The sequence below is a fragment of the Aspergillus saccharolyticus genome, assembly GCF_003184585.1.
Source record: "Aspergillus saccharolyticus JOP 1030-1 unplaced genomic scaffold BP01scaffold_30, whole genome shotgun sequence".
NCBI classification, from domain to species: domain Eukaryota; kingdom Fungi; phylum Ascomycota; class Eurotiomycetes; order Eurotiales; family Aspergillaceae; genus Aspergillus; species Aspergillus saccharolyticus.
Window position 1 is genome coordinate 264,192 of NW_020290640.1, and position 15,533 is coordinate 279,724.

General features: G+C 52.6%; 5 protein-coding genes and 3 non-coding genes across 8 annotated transcripts; 5 read left to right on the forward strand and 3 right to left on the reverse strand.

Moving 5' to 3' along the window:
* Positions 1-12: 12 nt before the first annotated feature.
* BP01DRAFT_302056 (endonuclease/exonuclease/phosphatase family protein) lies at positions 13-1,472 on the forward strand (the record flags this gene model as incomplete). Its single annotated transcript, XM_025572055.1, has 3 exons — positions 13-228; positions 283-539; positions 611-1,472. 3 exons carry the CDS (start codon positions 13-15, stop codon positions 1,470-1,472), a joined length of 1,335 nt encoding a protein of 444 aa, XP_025429011.1.
* Positions 1,473-3,247: 1,775 nt separating this feature from the next.
* eglD (putative endoglucanase) lies at positions 3,248-4,714 on the forward strand. Its single transcript, XM_025578264.1, has 2 exons — positions 3,248-3,452; positions 3,510-4,714. Exons 1-2 carry the CDS (start codon positions 3,375-3,377, stop codon positions 4,473-4,475), a joined length of 1,044 nt encoding a protein of 347 aa, XP_025429012.1. The 5' UTR covers positions 3,248-3,374; the 3' UTR covers positions 4,476-4,714.
* A 259-nt stretch (positions 4,715-4,973) lies between these two features.
* On the reverse strand, positions 4,974-5,085 carry BP01DRAFT_t235. The gene has a single exon. It is a non-coding gene; the product is annotated as a tRNA-Leu (tRNA).
* Positions 5,086-5,444: 359 nt separating this feature from the next.
* Positions 5,445-8,684, reverse strand: BP01DRAFT_375833 (putative UDP-glucose,sterol transferase; the record flags this gene model as incomplete). The annotated part of the gene is made up of 7 exons (XM_025576915.1): positions 5,445-5,677; positions 5,730-5,868; positions 5,920-6,694; positions 6,744-7,511; positions 7,558-7,794; positions 7,844-8,495; positions 8,540-8,684. The coding sequence occupies 7 exons, from the start codon at positions 8,682-8,684 to the stop codon at positions 5,445-5,447; spliced, it is 2,949 nt and encodes a 982-aa protein (XP_025429013.1).
* A 1,251-nt stretch (positions 8,685-9,935) lies between these two features.
* Positions 9,936-10,007, reverse strand: BP01DRAFT_t234. The gene has a single exon. It is a non-coding gene; the product is annotated as a tRNA-Gly (tRNA).
* Positions 10,008-10,564: 557 nt separating this feature from the next.
* Positions 10,565-10,638, forward strand: BP01DRAFT_t232. Its single transcript has one exon. It is a non-coding gene; the product is annotated as a tRNA-Val (tRNA).
* A 519-nt stretch (positions 10,639-11,157) lies between these two features.
* BP01DRAFT_404012 (uncharacterized protein) lies at positions 11,158-11,956 on the forward strand (the record flags this gene model as incomplete). Its single annotated transcript, XM_025578705.1, has 1 exon — positions 11,158-11,956. One exon carries the CDS (start codon positions 11,158-11,160, stop codon positions 11,938-11,940), a length of 783 nt encoding a protein of 260 aa, XP_025429014.1. The 3' UTR covers positions 11,941-11,956.
* An 852-nt stretch (positions 11,957-12,808) lies between these two features.
* Positions 12,809-15,272, forward strand: BP01DRAFT_417623 (uncharacterized protein; the record flags this gene model as incomplete). The annotated part of the gene is made up of 8 exons (XM_025579269.1): positions 12,809-12,980; positions 13,017-13,198; positions 13,235-13,390; positions 13,438-13,793; positions 13,839-13,848; positions 13,894-14,059; positions 14,150-15,190; positions 15,232-15,272. 8 exons carry the CDS (start codon positions 12,809-12,811, stop codon positions 15,270-15,272), a joined length of 2,124 nt encoding a protein of 707 aa, XP_025429015.1.
* Positions 15,273-15,533: the final 261 nt, after the last annotated feature.

Consider the following 15,533-nt stretch of genomic DNA (forward strand, 5'->3'; position numbering starts at 1 on the left):
ACAGTTCTGAACATGCGCAGTGCCAAACTTTTCGCGCTGAGCGCCCTCGCGGCCGCATCGGTCGCTGCGACTACTACGAGCGGCAAATTCACGGCCCTAAGTTTCAACGTTGCTGGTCTGCCTGAAATTCTTAACAGCAATGACGTGAACGGCTCGAAAACCGAGAACGCGGAGGAGCTGGGCAAGTACTTTGCTGAGTATGCCTATGACATCATACAGATGCAGGAGGTTTGTCTCTTTTTATGTTGTAGAGGGGTGCGTGAGTGGCTGATCGGCATCAAGGACTTCAACTACCATGCGTACATTTACGAGTACGACGATCATCCTTACCGCACGGCTACCTCCGGTGGGGCGGCCATTGGCAGTGGCCTAAACACCATTTCCAACTACGACTGGGTTGACTTCACGCGTGTCAAGTGGAATGAGTGCTCTGATGCCTCCGAGTCGGACTGCCTGACACCGAAGGGTTTTACCTTCATGCGCTGGAATCCGTCCGAGGGAGTGTATATCGACTTTTACAACCTCCACGCCGATGCTGGGTAAGATACATACTACCTCCCCACCCATCACTACAGCACAATGTCATGATGGATAATTGACGTTCGTTTAGCACCGAAGACGGGGATGAGACCGCCCGCAACTCTAACCTCCAACAAGTCGCCGATTATATCGATACTTGGTCCACCGGCAATGCCGTGGTCGTGATGGGCGACACCAACAGCCGCTACACCCGGAGCGCCGACACCGGCATTCGCGTCTTCAAGTCGCAGAGCAGCCTCACCGATGTCTGGGTCGAGCTGGAGATGGGCGGAGTGTATCCGACGGCGGGCGCGGACTCGCTGATGTGTGACAACCCGTCCCCGGTCGAGACATGCGAGACAGTCGATAAGGTGCTCTACCGGGGGTCCAGCATCATCACCCTGACGGCGGACAGCTTCCTCTACGACGGCGAGCAGTTCCTCCACACCGATTCTGAGTACTTCGGCGACGTGCTCTCCGACCACAATCCGGTGTTGGTGAACTTCAGCTGGGCGCTGTCCTCATCGCTCCGCCAAAGCGAGTTCTCCGGTGGGCCGCACGGCAACTGGTTCAACGACCTGCCCAACCTACCTTCCTCGCCCGTGGCCTCTGTGCTGACCTTTCGCGGTGCGGACCGTCTTGATGCGGTCGCTCTGGAGCTGACGGACGGCACTACTTTCAGCCATGGCGGCAACGGCGGTACCGAGGTGTCTCTGACGCTGGCAACCGGGGAGTACTGGACCCAGGCGGAGCTGTGCACCGGCCAGTACAACAGCCACACGCGCAACTTCTACATCAAGGCCACGACGAGCGCGGGTAATTTCGTTGAGGCGGGCACCCCGACGGACAACTGTACCACTTTCACCGCGGATGAGGGGTACGCCATCGTCGGGTACATGGGACAGGGTGGCGATGAGATGGACCAGTTGGCTTTCATCTATGCTGCCTACTAAATGATTGGAAGTGTGCCCCTGAGGGTCCAATGCGTGGAAGCGTCGTGGGTAAGATACTGGCTTGCGAGCAGCTTTCATGTTATTGCGATCTGTGACCGTGATATCCAAGTGAATCAGAGCTTAGAGTCGTCGTTCTCTTCCCGCGGGAAAAAAAACAAACATACACGTGTCCTGAAACTCCACCCATCATAAGACAAGACGATATGCTATCGTGTTTCCCAGTCGCTATTCGCCCAGCAATGTGTATTGCGGGCAGGACTGGGGCTAGAAGCAGGGACACCGGACATGGCATTGACCCACTCTCACATGTTCCGTAGCCTGTAGCCAAGCATAGTGGTGGAAAGGGTCAACGGCGGCAATCTAACAATCAAAGCATAATCTACATGAGTGCATGTTCATTTCCTGTCTATTTGAGGAGGAGAGCCGAAGCTCTGAAAGCGTGACTTTGGCCTCTTCACGAGCGTGGAGTGGAATTGAGACCCATGCAGACAGATACAACCTCACTTCATATCACATGGTACTATGACTTTGTGTAGTGTATTCTGCACGCTTCCGCGGTTCCGGTACGCCTACATACTGTGTAAGTTACTTTTCTCATCAGCACCGCTTGAGACTTCTCTAATTTCCAATATTCATTTGCGCACTCGGTTCCTTCGGTAATTTCCATAGCAAGGTCTTGGCTCTCGCATAGCCTCCCTCCGCTTTGCTGAACACCAGTCCAGGGGAGTACTGTACTTCTGCAATGTACTTCTGACAGAAATAGTCAGTAGACAAGATAGTGAAAAGCCCGAGAGTGCCGAAAATAGTGCCTATTTCCGGAACCCTCCCTTTACCTCCATCCAGGGCTTAGGTGTAGAAGAACTAGTTCATGCACGGTCATTGCGCGCGCGCCTCGTAACCTACACTTGACCAATGAGGTATGTTCCTTTCGTAGACGATCTTGATGATCCTCAATCAATTCTGGAATATCTCGGCAGGTTTGGGGCCACAGGAACAAGGTGTGAATAGTCCAGAGTTTCGAGGACGTATTCGCCCGGGCTTGGACTTGTCTTATGCGGACCTACGGGGGATGTGAAAGACCATCGCGAGGCCTCTTCTTCTGTGTAATCTGGTGAAGCTTTCTTTGCACCTCGAAAGAAGAGGTTGGTCGGTTGGTTGGTGGCATGTTTTTCACATGGGCAATGGGCGGGCCTGCCAAGGCTTATCGGTGGCGGGCACGCCTTGGACGAGACACAGATGGCAGATTAGGGCAAGACATGGACTGACTCGAGCAGCGCCACGGGACACTGTCACAGAGCGGACTTCCACTCACTCAAGAAACCAAGTCCACGGCTAATTCTACCGCCGTCTCCCCCCACCCCCACTTGCTTGAGGTAAACCAGTTCGGCAGCCAAGAGCCCTCGAACCACCCAGGGTGCCCTTGCGGAGATTGCCCACGGCGGTCTCAAGTTAGAGAGTAAGACCCAGGAGATGGAGCTGGGTCCTGTCTTGCCTGCTGGCCTCCCTGTCTCGGATGAGGCCAAGCCGCTGCTGCCACGGCTGAGCTTGGCAAGGAACTTGCCTCGGCGGGAGACAGAGAGCCCCACGCTATCTGGTGGAGGAGGGCTGCATCTAAGATGAAACGTCGCGCCTTGGCGGACTCCGCTCGGGTCTGCGGGCGATGAGATAGACCCTTGCCGCCGTACCGGAAGGGCCCTGAATCCCGGCGATTTGGATATATAACAGCTTCATTGCCTTGCTGTAGCTGCTGTTGTCGTAATTCATTTCGTTCTCCAGCTTGGATAGCAGTTCATTCGTTTTCTTCCTGCAGGTCAATTCATTCATTTATTCATTCAATCCCTCTCTTACCTTCATTTTTTTCCCGTCCTTCCTTTCTACCACTCCTCTCTTTTTTCCACAAAAATGAAGTCCTCTACTTTCGGTATGCTCGCTCTGGCAGCAGCAGCAAAGATGGTCGATGCCCACGCCACCCTCTTCGCCGTCTGGATCAACGGCGAAGACTAGGGACTGGGCAACAGCGCCAGCGGATACATCCAGTCTCCCCCCAGCAACAGCCCCGTCAAGGACGTGACCTCGACCGACATCACCTGCAACGTCAACGGCGACCAGGCGACGGCCAAGACGCTGTCCGTCAAGGGAGGCGACAAGGTGACCTTTGAGTGGCACCACAGCAGCCGCGACTCGTCGGACGACATCATCGACTCCACGCACAAGGGCCCCGTCATGGTGTACATGGCGCCGACTGACGCGGGCAGCAGCGGCAAGAACTGGGTCAAGATCGCCGAGTATGGCTACCCGGACGGCACCTGGGCGGTTGATACCCTGATCGCCAACCGCGGCAAGCACAGCATCACCGTCCCCGACGTCCCCGCCGGCGACTACCTCTTCCGCCCGGCGATCATCGCCCTCCACGAGGGCGAGAACCAGGGAGGCGCCCAGTTCTACATGGAGTGCGTCCAGTTCAAGGTCACCTCCGACGGGGCCAACACCCTCCCCGAGGGCGTCAGCCTGCCGGGTGCCTACTCCGCCACCGACCCCGGGATCCTCTTCAACTTGTACACCTCCTTCGACAGCTATCCCATCCCCGGTCCCTCCGTCTGGGATGGCTCCGGCTCCGGCTCATCCTCCTCCGGCTCGTCCTCCACCGCCGCTGCTGTGGCCTCCACTTCCTCTTCCGTCTCCCTCGAGGCTGTGACCACCAAGGCCGCCGTGGCCGCCCCCGCCTCCACCACCACCACCGCCGTCGCCTCGACCAAGAAGTCCAAGGCCACTACCTGCCGCAGCAAGTCCTCCGCTAAGTCCTCCGCCGCGTCTACTGCTGCTGCTGTGGAGACCACCGCCGCTGTCGCTCCCGCTGCCTCCTCCTCCTCTTCTTCCTCTGGCATCGCCGGCAAGTACCAGCGCTGCGGTGGCCTGAACTGGACCGGCGCCACCACCTGTGTCGAGGGCTGGACCTGCAAGCAGTGGAACCCCTACTACTACCAGTGCGTGGAGTCTGCTTAGATCCCCTTCTCTGGACGGGTTCATTCAGACAATAGGAAACGGTGATGGGTTACTAGCTGGGGCTAGTGTCGTTGGTTAGTTACCTCGCTGTGGGGGTGGATGTGAGTGCTCGGGTTGTGGTGTTCGATCCGGTGTGGAATATCTTAGTAGTAATAGAGAATCCAAGTTCTGGTTGACAAGGCACATACATGTGCGTAGAGTTGTGTAGATGATCTCAGAGTTTGATTGTAGGTAGGAAGTGTTGTGGAATTCGGAAAGTGAAAGCGGGATATACTGTAGGGTGCAGGTCGATGTAAAGGCTCCGATTTTATCCTGGTCTTAATCTCCATGTTTGACAGTCGAATATGAAAACGCGATAGAGGGGGTGGTGACGGAGATTCGAACGGATGAATGAATGGAAGAGAAGGCGGCAGTGCGGCGGGATAGTACGCGGGAAGGGGCAGTACAGCAAGCTACCACCACCGTGTTACGGAAGGGAACAAAAAAACAAAAAGGTAATGACAAGGGTGGGATTCGAACCCACGCCATCTGACGATGATCAGGAAGCTGTGATGCTGACTGTTAAGGTGTAACCTTAACCTGACGCCTTAGACCGCTCGGCCACCTTGCCTGTTGATGGAGAACGTGCGTAAATTTGACACCATGACCTACAACCTAAGATAGATCGTCTCGCAGCGCCCTGCTCACGGTTCTGGTTTTGGACCCAGCAAACAATCCGGCTCCTCCTATCTTGCTGATGCTATCCCGTGGTGTGCGTGGCCTCATTTCTCTATTCCCGTTTTCCATGACACAGCTCAAGAAATTGAATGGCATATTAAGTAGTACTCTGTGTATCTACAAAGTCTTTGGCTACCCCTGTCGGAATATATATCCATCCACCCAACACACCAAATCGTCACCACCTTATACTATAGAGTTTCAAAATCATAGAAAAAAAAAAAGGGTATACAGTATATGCGTCCAGTCCCCTCACTCATCCCCTGTATCCCCCCTACTACTACTCTCCCCAGTACCTTCGTCCTTAACCAGCTCATTCCACCGTCGAATCACATCCGCCCGCTGCTGTGTCGTGGCTGCACTCATCTCTTCGATGCCCTGCTTGATCCGCGAGGTGAGGATCTCCTTTGTCTTGCTCTTCGCTAAGGAGTTCCGCAGACTCTTATGGATCCCATCGAGCGGGTATCCCGCGAGGCCCCAGATGCCTAGCGTCCAGGGTTAGCATATGACACCATGCCAACTAGCAAAACAACTCACCAGCAGCAGGCTTGAAAAGAACCCCGCCCACACCCTTACCGACACCCTTGATAAAGCCCTTCCCGCCGGATTTCTCCATGCCGAGCATTGGTTGGGTGAGCAAGCCGGTCACACCATGGTAGAAGCCGTGGGTGAATTCCTGTGAAGCTGTTAGCCACAGACCCACAGGTTTTCGCTGGGAGATACTCACAGTTCCAGCAGCGCGAAAGCCACTCCTCACACCCAGCACCTTGGGAGTTTTCTCCACGGTGGAATCATGGTATAGCTTCGGCGCGTTGTGAAAACCCTTGGAAAGGCTTAGGGTCACATCGGTGGGAATCGTGATCGCCCAGTCGAGGATGTGTTTGCCCATCTTCCCGGCGTGGTAGGTGGCTTCCCCAAAGAACTCCTTCGCGCCAGACTCCTCGCGGGTACGGAGTCGGGTGATTGTGCGCTCAAGATCCAATTCCTCGCCGACAGCAGGGTCTGTGTCCGGGTCTAGCGTGGTCTGGGAGCTACTAGAACTAGACCTGGGACTGCTTTCTTGGCCTTGGTCTGGGTCGGTCGACTCGCCGTCACTGTCGCTAAGGCGACCTTCTTCGGCAGAGACATAGGCTTCGTCTGACTCAACTGATGGTCGACGAGAGCGATTCCATGACGTGGCAGGCCTGTTGGCCTCATAACGCACTTTCTGAAGATCTCGGTGACTCAGGCGGTTGTCCTCCCCCACGCCCGAATCGAGAGAGGACTTCGTACGACGATGAAGCGAGGAGGCACCATCGAAATGCGAGAGATGCCGTGCGTCCTCCCATTCCTTCCTGCGACGGCGCCGTCGCTCCTGGTTTGTAGAAAACATCGTTGCAACGCCACAGGGCACGTCGGCAATGCCGCTGACAAACCCAGAGACAATGCCATAGAGGACCTCGGCGCCAGCAGTCAGAGGGCCTCGAGGGTCGCGGTTCGTGTCGTATTCAATCGACCGATATCTGAGTTCTCGTTAGCACGAAAAATGCCATAGATTGCACATTGACTCACAAAACTACGTTCCGGGGGTCGATCACCCCGGTTTCTACCAATACTGCCGCCGCAAACGTGCTGAGTTTGACGTGTGAATGCCTCACCCACCACACTGCCGGCAGGTGTGGACATATTGAGCATTGTAGGCTCTTCAAATCAAGGTGCCGATAAAAGCTTACCGCCGCATTACGCACGCCTTGCTCCGTGCGCATCCGCTCACCAAGTTCCGTTGCCTTTTCCTTGGTGGCAGGCTCCAGAGCGGTTTTGATTGCCTCGGTGAGCTTTTCCGTGGTCAATTCTTTGTACGGAATCGGCTTTGGACCTGCACCAGCACGGGCGACAATGGAACCCCAAAAGGGCTGATCTCCGAAGAAGGGTATGATCACTGTGGGGCATCCTAACACAAGCCCAGCGGCGGTGGTGCCGGCTCCACCATGATGCACGACGCAGGAAACGTGCTGGAATAGCCAGTCATGCGGAGCCTTACTGATCATCAAGATATTGTCTGGAATGTCCTTCTCGTCGGCTCCAATGTTCCCCCAGCCTTTGTTCACAATGGCCCGTTGGCCACTTGCCTTAATAGCTTCGAAGACGATCTTGGTCAATGAGCGTTGATTGTCGACAACGATGGATCCAAACCCAATGTAGATCGGAGGGGGGCCCGCTTTAAGGAAGGACGCTAGGTCATCCGGCGGTTTGTAGTCGGACCCCGAGGAGAGGAACGAGAAGCCCACGACATCGATGTTTTCGCCCCAGTCCGAGGGCTTGGGAAGAAGAGCCGGTGACCTAGAATTGTCAGTGAACGGTCTGAAGAAAGGGTACACCAGCCTACCATAGATAAGTGTATGGGACCTGTAATTGATGCGCAATGCTTGGCGCCCGAATCGCATCCAACGGGTCCAGACCCAGCTCTCGTTTGCGGAATTTGTTGATCAGGTCTCCGAGACCCTCCCACATCATGATCTCCACGATCGCATAGGAAGCAAAATTTGCCGCAGACGGTTTGGTGTTCTGTGACCGCACTGTTGCCAGCGGATGGGGGAACGCCTGCGTGGCCGACCACGGCATTCTAAGTTCATTGTCAGCCATAATACCGAAAGTGTGGCTCAATCACCTACGTGAACATCATATTCAACGGGATCCCTAATTTCTCCGCGCAACTCAGGTGTGCAAAACTGGGCGGGTTGGCGATAATTGCGTCTGCAACAAATGGCTTGGTCCGGTAGTCCTCCGTCTCACTCCACGGATCATCCGGGATATGGTGCAACCCTGTGCCGTCGCCCGTTTCCCAGCATGACCGCCAGCATCCCGAAAATATAGCTTTCATGTCCCGTCGCCGCCGCCGGATTGCACCGCTTCGTATCGTACTCATATGCGGCATCAGCCCTGGGTTCTTGACCATGAATGCCATCAGCTCTGCGGGATCCCCCCCGATGTTGAAGAACTCCAAGCCTTCATCCTCGATGACTTCGTGAAAGGCAAGGTGTGTCGCAAGGCGGACGCGATGACCGTGGGACTTGAGCACTTTGCCAAGTGCGATGAAAGGCTGCACATCCCCGCGAGAGCCGACAACTTGGACGACGATATTGAGCTTGAGAGGGCTTTTGTGTTCCACCCCCTCCGGCCCGCCTTCGTACATACAAAAGTCGTTCTGGCCTTTTTCGAGTTCAGGTGGTTGGGACTGGAGGTGTTCTAGGATCTTGGCGACCCAGGGTTTGCGGTCGCGGAATTTGATATCGAGACGGCCATCGTCTGAACAGAGTGAAGCGACTGTCAGCAATTGAAACGCAGAACGGGTATGGCGGGACACGCACCCATAATCCGGACCCCGGTGTTTAGACCCTTCTCATGATAATGGGCGCGCCGGTTGTTCCGATGGTGGCCGCTGGTGGAGGGCTCATCGTGGAGGTGCCGCTCATCGGGCCAGTCGTCAGCGGTTGGGCCATTGTCCGACGGCATGGATGCTAACAGATGGCACAGACCATAAGCGGGCGACGAGGTATCGGAATTGGGTTAATAGTGACTAAGAGTGTGAGGGCAATGTGACTGCTCAAGAGATGGGAAAGCAAAGAAAAGGGAATATAGAATACGAGAGCGAAAGAAGGAAAAAGTGTGCAGGTCGCGAGACCAGACCGTACAGGACAAAGTATGCAGCAGTGACGCCATCAGGGCCCATTGCTTCATGGAACATCATCTCCCGGAGATCGGGAGCGGGTGATTGACTGGTGAACAAGGAACCGGTGGGTCAGTCACTACTGAGTCCCTTTCCTTTGGGCCTTCGTGCTCCAGTCCATCAGGGTCTCTTTATCCTTGGCTTCGTTCGGTAAGTCTCCGAGAAGTGCAATGGTCTCTAGCCTGGCTTTCTGGGCTTTCTGGGGGATCGCGACCGTGGATGGGGGAGAAAAAAGAAACTCGATGGGGAAAAAGAAGGTCTGCCCAGCAACCCAGCAATGATATCATAGCAGCGCACGTGATTCTGTAAAGAGCCATGTGATCCGCCACCGCCTGAAGAAACGGGCTGGAATCAGTTTGACCTCTTGGTCTGCTGCATCATTGCCCAACTAAATCTTCATGCTGACTGCGCCGTCACTCATGTTGGTGGTTTCTGGGTTCCAGCCTCGTATTCTAGAAGATCTCGGCCCTCTCCGCACGATACCGCGACCGCCAATCCGACTCAAGCCACGATCGCATTCATGGTCGCCGCCGCGGAGTTGGTTCTGCACCACTATGACATCGACTGCTTGCACCTGATCGGTCACTCGATGGGCGGGCTCACGGCCCTGATGCTGGCTGACCGGCACCCAGATCGCACCCTCAGCTTTATCATATCAAGGGCAACCTCGCCCTGGAGGATTGCTTTGCGCATCCGCCTGTCGCAGTCGATGAATTGAGGGATTTTGACTCAGTAATCACACACAAATATGAAAGTGTATGTTTCCGGGATACTTGTAAGTATCACTCTTTGAGCATGCCCTTGCCCCTTGTCTCCATCCCAAAGACTCAACCGGTGCTAACGTACTGGAATTTCACACATAAGGGATAGACCTACAAAGCTAGTACGATTGAGAGGGCGCTGCGCGCTCTCCCATCACAAGCATTACAATCATAGACCTTACATGGGTAATCATGTCAGCCTTATTGAGGTGGCATTGATTCCGGACAGGTTCACCACCGTGATTGGTAGTACCGGTGACAAAAAGGCAAAGCTCTTGCATCGTCCGGGAGTCGAACCCGGGCCGCTTGTTTGGAAGACAAGAATCGTAACCGTTTGACCAACGATGCCACATGAAATGTGGTATAGGGTGAGGCTACTTATAGAGTCAAGGAGACCTAATGGGGTAGTTATCGACTGAATGCGAAGTTCCCGAAATGCTCCGAGTTCCTGCCGGCTGCTGGTACCATCGCGCACCAATTCACAGTTCAGCCCCTGCACATACAACGATGACCTGCTACAGGTGAAACATGCGTTCGAGACCATGACTATTGAGCAGGCGTACTGCACCAAAATTCTCTACTTCTGCTTCCATCTTCGGTAACAACGCCAGGAGTCGTCACGTTGATGACAACAGCAGCGTCCAGTGAGGAGACGAGCTCAAGCTGGGGACTAGAGCCTGGAACTATCTCTCATCATGTAAGACAGGATGATCCTTGGCTGATAGCATCACACCCTGCATGTCGCAGGCATAGCCATTATGATTGACATTGTAAACCCTAACGTATTTCGACATCATAGCCCCATAAACAAAGGCCTGCTTTGGACGCAGCCGATGCAGAGCTGTTTCAAGACTGCAAATCAATTCGGTCTACCTGTACAATAAAGTGTTTCGCTTTCATCAATTGGCCGGATGGTGTAGTTGGTTATCACGTATCGTTAACACCGATAAGGTCCTGGGATCGAGCCCCAGTCTGGTCATTGCTTTTTGCTCTCCCACCGCGATCGATCGATTGGTTCTGGTTAGAACCTAACCTCTTTCTCTTTCCCTTTTGTTTTTCTTTTTATTTTATTTTTTTTTTCATGGCATCTTCAAGCCCATGCATGTCTTCTCAAACCCATATCAGACATGTGCACCGGCCTTTTTTACGAGCAGCCAGTCACCTTTGACCCCGAAAACAAATGTCCTGGTCTTTAGGAAGTCACAGCTATGAAAGAGTAGACGTGTTGTTAGGTTCACACAGCCATAATGCAGTACAAGCAAACAATGAATATGTCCTCAAAGCGTAACACGGAGTACCTCCATAGTCACAATGAGGTACTAGTTGCCTTGACGTCTAAGCAGGACCCTCCCATGCATCTCCAGTATAAAGAAACGCCGAACACAAAGTAAAGAACCCAGCTCAACCGAATGAAGTTAAATAGAAGGGACCTCCCACGTTCCGCCCCAGATACTATATCAATTCCATCTCAGCACTAACACCGGCAGCCGGTCTCAAGATGGCATCCAGCATCTCCGGAACCCGCTTCTACGTCGGCGAGAGGGGCGATCCGCGACGCGAAGGCACCATCGGCGGGATCGTCGAGGTCCACGGTATATTCTATGGGCTGACAGTCCTGCGCCCATTTCTCCTGAACCCCGACCAGGCCGATCTCTTCACTGAGCAGAGAAGCCCTGTGACAGACGAATCCAGCACCCAAGGTCTATTCGCGCCCATCTCAAGCTTAATCGAGGCCGACGCGGCCCATGCGCGCCTCATTGGTTCGAAAACGTGCGTGTTGTTCGCAACCGACGTCTACGACTACCAGACCGAAGAGCTGATCGGCGCCATCCCCGAGCTGACAGGCTTGTACGCTGTGGATTCGAGGTACTGGCATCGCAGCGGTAATTGGGTGCTAGTCCGCCTGGAGAATCAGGGACCGTTTTCCGATGAGGATGCGATCCGCCTGCATTCTGTCTCGAGAACCTGTTTCCCGGGGGGTCGGCTGCGGGTGGCACTCCATCATCGCCGGCTGACGGTTCAGAGGTGCAAGCTCAAGGTAGTCTCCGTGCCGCCGGTTGGTCGGCTGTATGCTCTGTCGCTGGTGGGGAACCCGGAAGACGGCGGGGCATGGGTCGTTGATACAGACGGGATGACTGTCTTCGCTGTGGTGTTTGGCTGCTATAGAGGGAAGACGTATGCACGCCCGGCTTTGAAGCTTTTCAACGAGCTTTCCGACAAGTTCAGGGCAAAACCAGCCATGATTAAAATGCGGTCGCCGTGTGAAGACGAGTGGATGTAAACCTAGCATTTATTAGCATTTATGTAATGGCAATTAGTAGTATGGAGATCGATGTTGTTGGGCATACAGAGGATTCAGAATAGACTACTCGTAGAACTGGAAGTCGCCCGTTGTACCAAGATACCTTGTATTGCAAGTGGCTTGTAGAGTAGCATTCGCATTACAGTACCCCCCTATCTTGGGCCTGAAGTCAACCCTCATACAGGCGATCTCATATGAATTCGGCTTGACCAACAAACACATCACTACTGTTTCCGAATCTTACTGCCAAGTCTCTAGCGTCATTTTCTTATTGAGCGGCCCGCATTAAATTTATGGCGCTGTATAAGATACAGTCTATCCAGTACACGACTCTTACCAGACGCAAAACCCGTCTCGTACACAGTACTATAATCATAATAGACACCTTAGATAAGGAGCCACACAGCCACCTAATTGAAGAACTATCCAACGCTCTCCCGTATAACCAGCTAAGCACATACATGGAAATGGATGGAACAATCATTTATTTGTCCCTTTTTAATAGCTTCAGGGCGTCGGCGCGGAACGGGCCGCGATGAGGTATTATATTATCCACTATCTGGATAGTAGATATGTTAGAGGTTTTCACCCTTTGGAGAACTCTACCCACTAATAGTATAGCAAGGCTGGATTCCGTTGTGCTCTCTTACTAGCGCACTGATTAGTTACCATCCGCGAGCTCTTTCTCATTAGTCATTTATATTGGGTACCTACGCATATTGCTCAGCCGCATGACTCCTCCCAAAACACGGAAACCTTTGACCTCATCTAATCATAGATTCTGTGGACAACCAGCGGTAATTCCCGTGCGATTGACTTCTCCGAAAATTAAACAAACAAATCAATAATGGGCTTTTGTTGCAAGCTGAAGAAGAGACTGGTGAAGAAGAGAAAGACTGAGGTGCCAGAGGAAACTAGCGTGGTCTTCTCTCCGACCGCAGGCACACCAGCGCGGGGACCTGCTAGAGCTTTGCCAGTCATAACCACCGTACAGCCTCCCGAGCAGCTCGTGTCGTTGAGTGCTGCTCCTGTCTCACTAGTCGCTCCTACTCAAGCAACGGCTTCCGCCGCGGTTACTCTTTCTCTGAGAGACAATTTCGAACCATGGACTCGAGCTTATACGATGTTACAGAGCCGAGAGCCCGAGCTGATGGATGACTATAAGAAGCACTTGGCATCACTACATGACGGTGCAACAGATGCAGACCTCTCAACTTCGCGAGCGGTTGAATCAATCGTGAAGCAGCTATTGGAGAATCGAGAGAAGAAGTAGTGGCAATTGTCGCTTATAGGAAAGAAGATCAAGATAAGGGAGCAAGCTGAGAAGTTGGCAAAGTTCCTCCTCTGGACCGACCCAATAGTTAAGAATGCTCTCAGCGCTCAGCCATATGCAGCACTGGCATGGTGTGGTGTTTCGTTGCTTCTCCCGGTAATTGATTAGATCCGCGACTGCCAAGATAATGCTGACATTACCAGTTACTCACGAGCGGTACGACAAACATCGAGACTATGCTGAAAGGCTTTGATTTAATCAGCGATATTCAACTCTACTGGGAAATTTGTGAAAGGACATATCTCCGGCCCGCACATCGAGAAGGGTACCAAGACCTTATGGAACCTTTATCGAAGCTTTATTCGCACATTATTGAATACCAGGCGCGCATTATATGTCATCTTTCTACAGCTCAACTCTCTCGCGCATGGCAAAACATAGCCGGTTGGAATAATTGGGATGGAAAATTGACAGAGATTAATGAAATAAATAAACACTGCATCCGCTGCATCCGACCGCTTGAGGCAGAGGAAATTCGGAAGGATAGAGATAATCAACTGTAAGAGATGCAGAAGTCGCAGGCGATTCTTGATAAAATTTCGAGAATCTTGGAAGTGGGCCGGGAGCAGATCCAGATGAACTATAAAGACTAAAGAGAGAGAGAACTTTTTCAGGATCTTGCATCTGACTATAAAGATTACAAAGACTTCAACCCAGCCAGGGTTCCAGGTACATGCGAATGGTTCTTCGGGGATGACAGATTTTGTGACTGGCGGGACAGCAGCACTTCCAGGCTTCTTTGGATCTCTGCCGGCCCTGGTTGTGGTAAGTCAGTCTTGTCACGGGCTTTGATCGATGAGCGATGACTTACTACAAAGGTCACAACGTCGACTATCTGCTATTTCTTTTTCAAAGACGGAGATGAACGCCGCATGCACGCAAGCAATGCCCTGTGCACAATACTTCACCAGCTTATTATACATAATCCTGGTAGTGGTCTAATACGACATGCACTTCCTAGTCATAAGGAGTATGGCAAAAAACTAGTTCAAAGCTTTTCCGAACTGTGGCGAATCCTTATGGACTGCGCTAACTCGCTCGATGCTGGAGAAATTGTCTGTGTCATTGATGCCCTCGATGAATGCAATGCAGATGGCAGTCGTCAATTAATTGATAAGCTGAGAGACTTCTATTGCCAGCCTTCGAACCAATCTAAGCCGCCCTCAACACTCAAGTTTCTGATCACCAGTCGCCCATACGACGACCTAGAATTATCTTTTAGAACATTTATTAACACAGCCACATATCTGCACTTTGACGGCGATGAAAAGTCTGCCTTGATCAGCAGCGAGATCAATCTAGTCATCGACGCCAGATTGGGTGAAATTGCAGATAATTTCAAGGAGGCCGATCGTGAAAGGATTTCATTCAAACTTAAAAGCATGGAGCACTGCACATACCTGTGGCTACATCTCACATTTAAGATTATTCAGGAGAGTCCAAGCGAATACAGCAGGCCGTCTGATATGGAAGCGCTCCTCTCTGACCTGCCGTCCAAGGTAACGGAAGCATACGAAAAGATCCTGGAGCGGAGCCGAAACCTGATATACACAGAGACACTACTGCAAATTGTTTTAGCTGCAGCCCGGCCCCTGACACTTGCTGAAGCGAATATAGCTCTAACATTAGCTTTGGAGAAGAAAGAATTTGATTCCTATTCTGTCTTGGAGTCCCGTCTATGGGATGAAGAGACCTTTGAGAGCACTGTGAAGAATCTATGCGGCCTCTTTATCAATGTTTACGACTCGAAATTATTGTTCATCTACCAGACAGCGAGGGAGTTCCTCATCCATTCTCAAAGAGAAGGCAAGTGGCAGGGGCGGTTGAAGATGTCAACGTCGTATAGAGAAATGTCACTGGTCTGCCTGTCTTATCTATGTTATATAGACAAGCAGAGTACAGCTGAGGATATTCAGGTGAAGTTTCCGTTGGCGCAGTACGCTGCACGGTATTGGATGGACCATGCAAGACCTGCTGAGACTGAGAACGAGGTTTAGCGAAGTATTCTAAAATTTTTCCTTGAGCGAGAGCAAGCTTACAGAGTGTGGGGGAAGCTATTTGACGCGGATGAACCTGAGATTGAAACGTGGCGGCGAGATTGGGAACTGGCGACTCTATTATATTACGCAACGCTAGCGAATTTCCAAAGTACGGTGAAACTGTTGCTAGGGAAAGGCGCCGATATCAATGCGCAAGGCGGGCGTTATGGTAATGCCCTGCAGGCAGCTTCTGCTCAAGG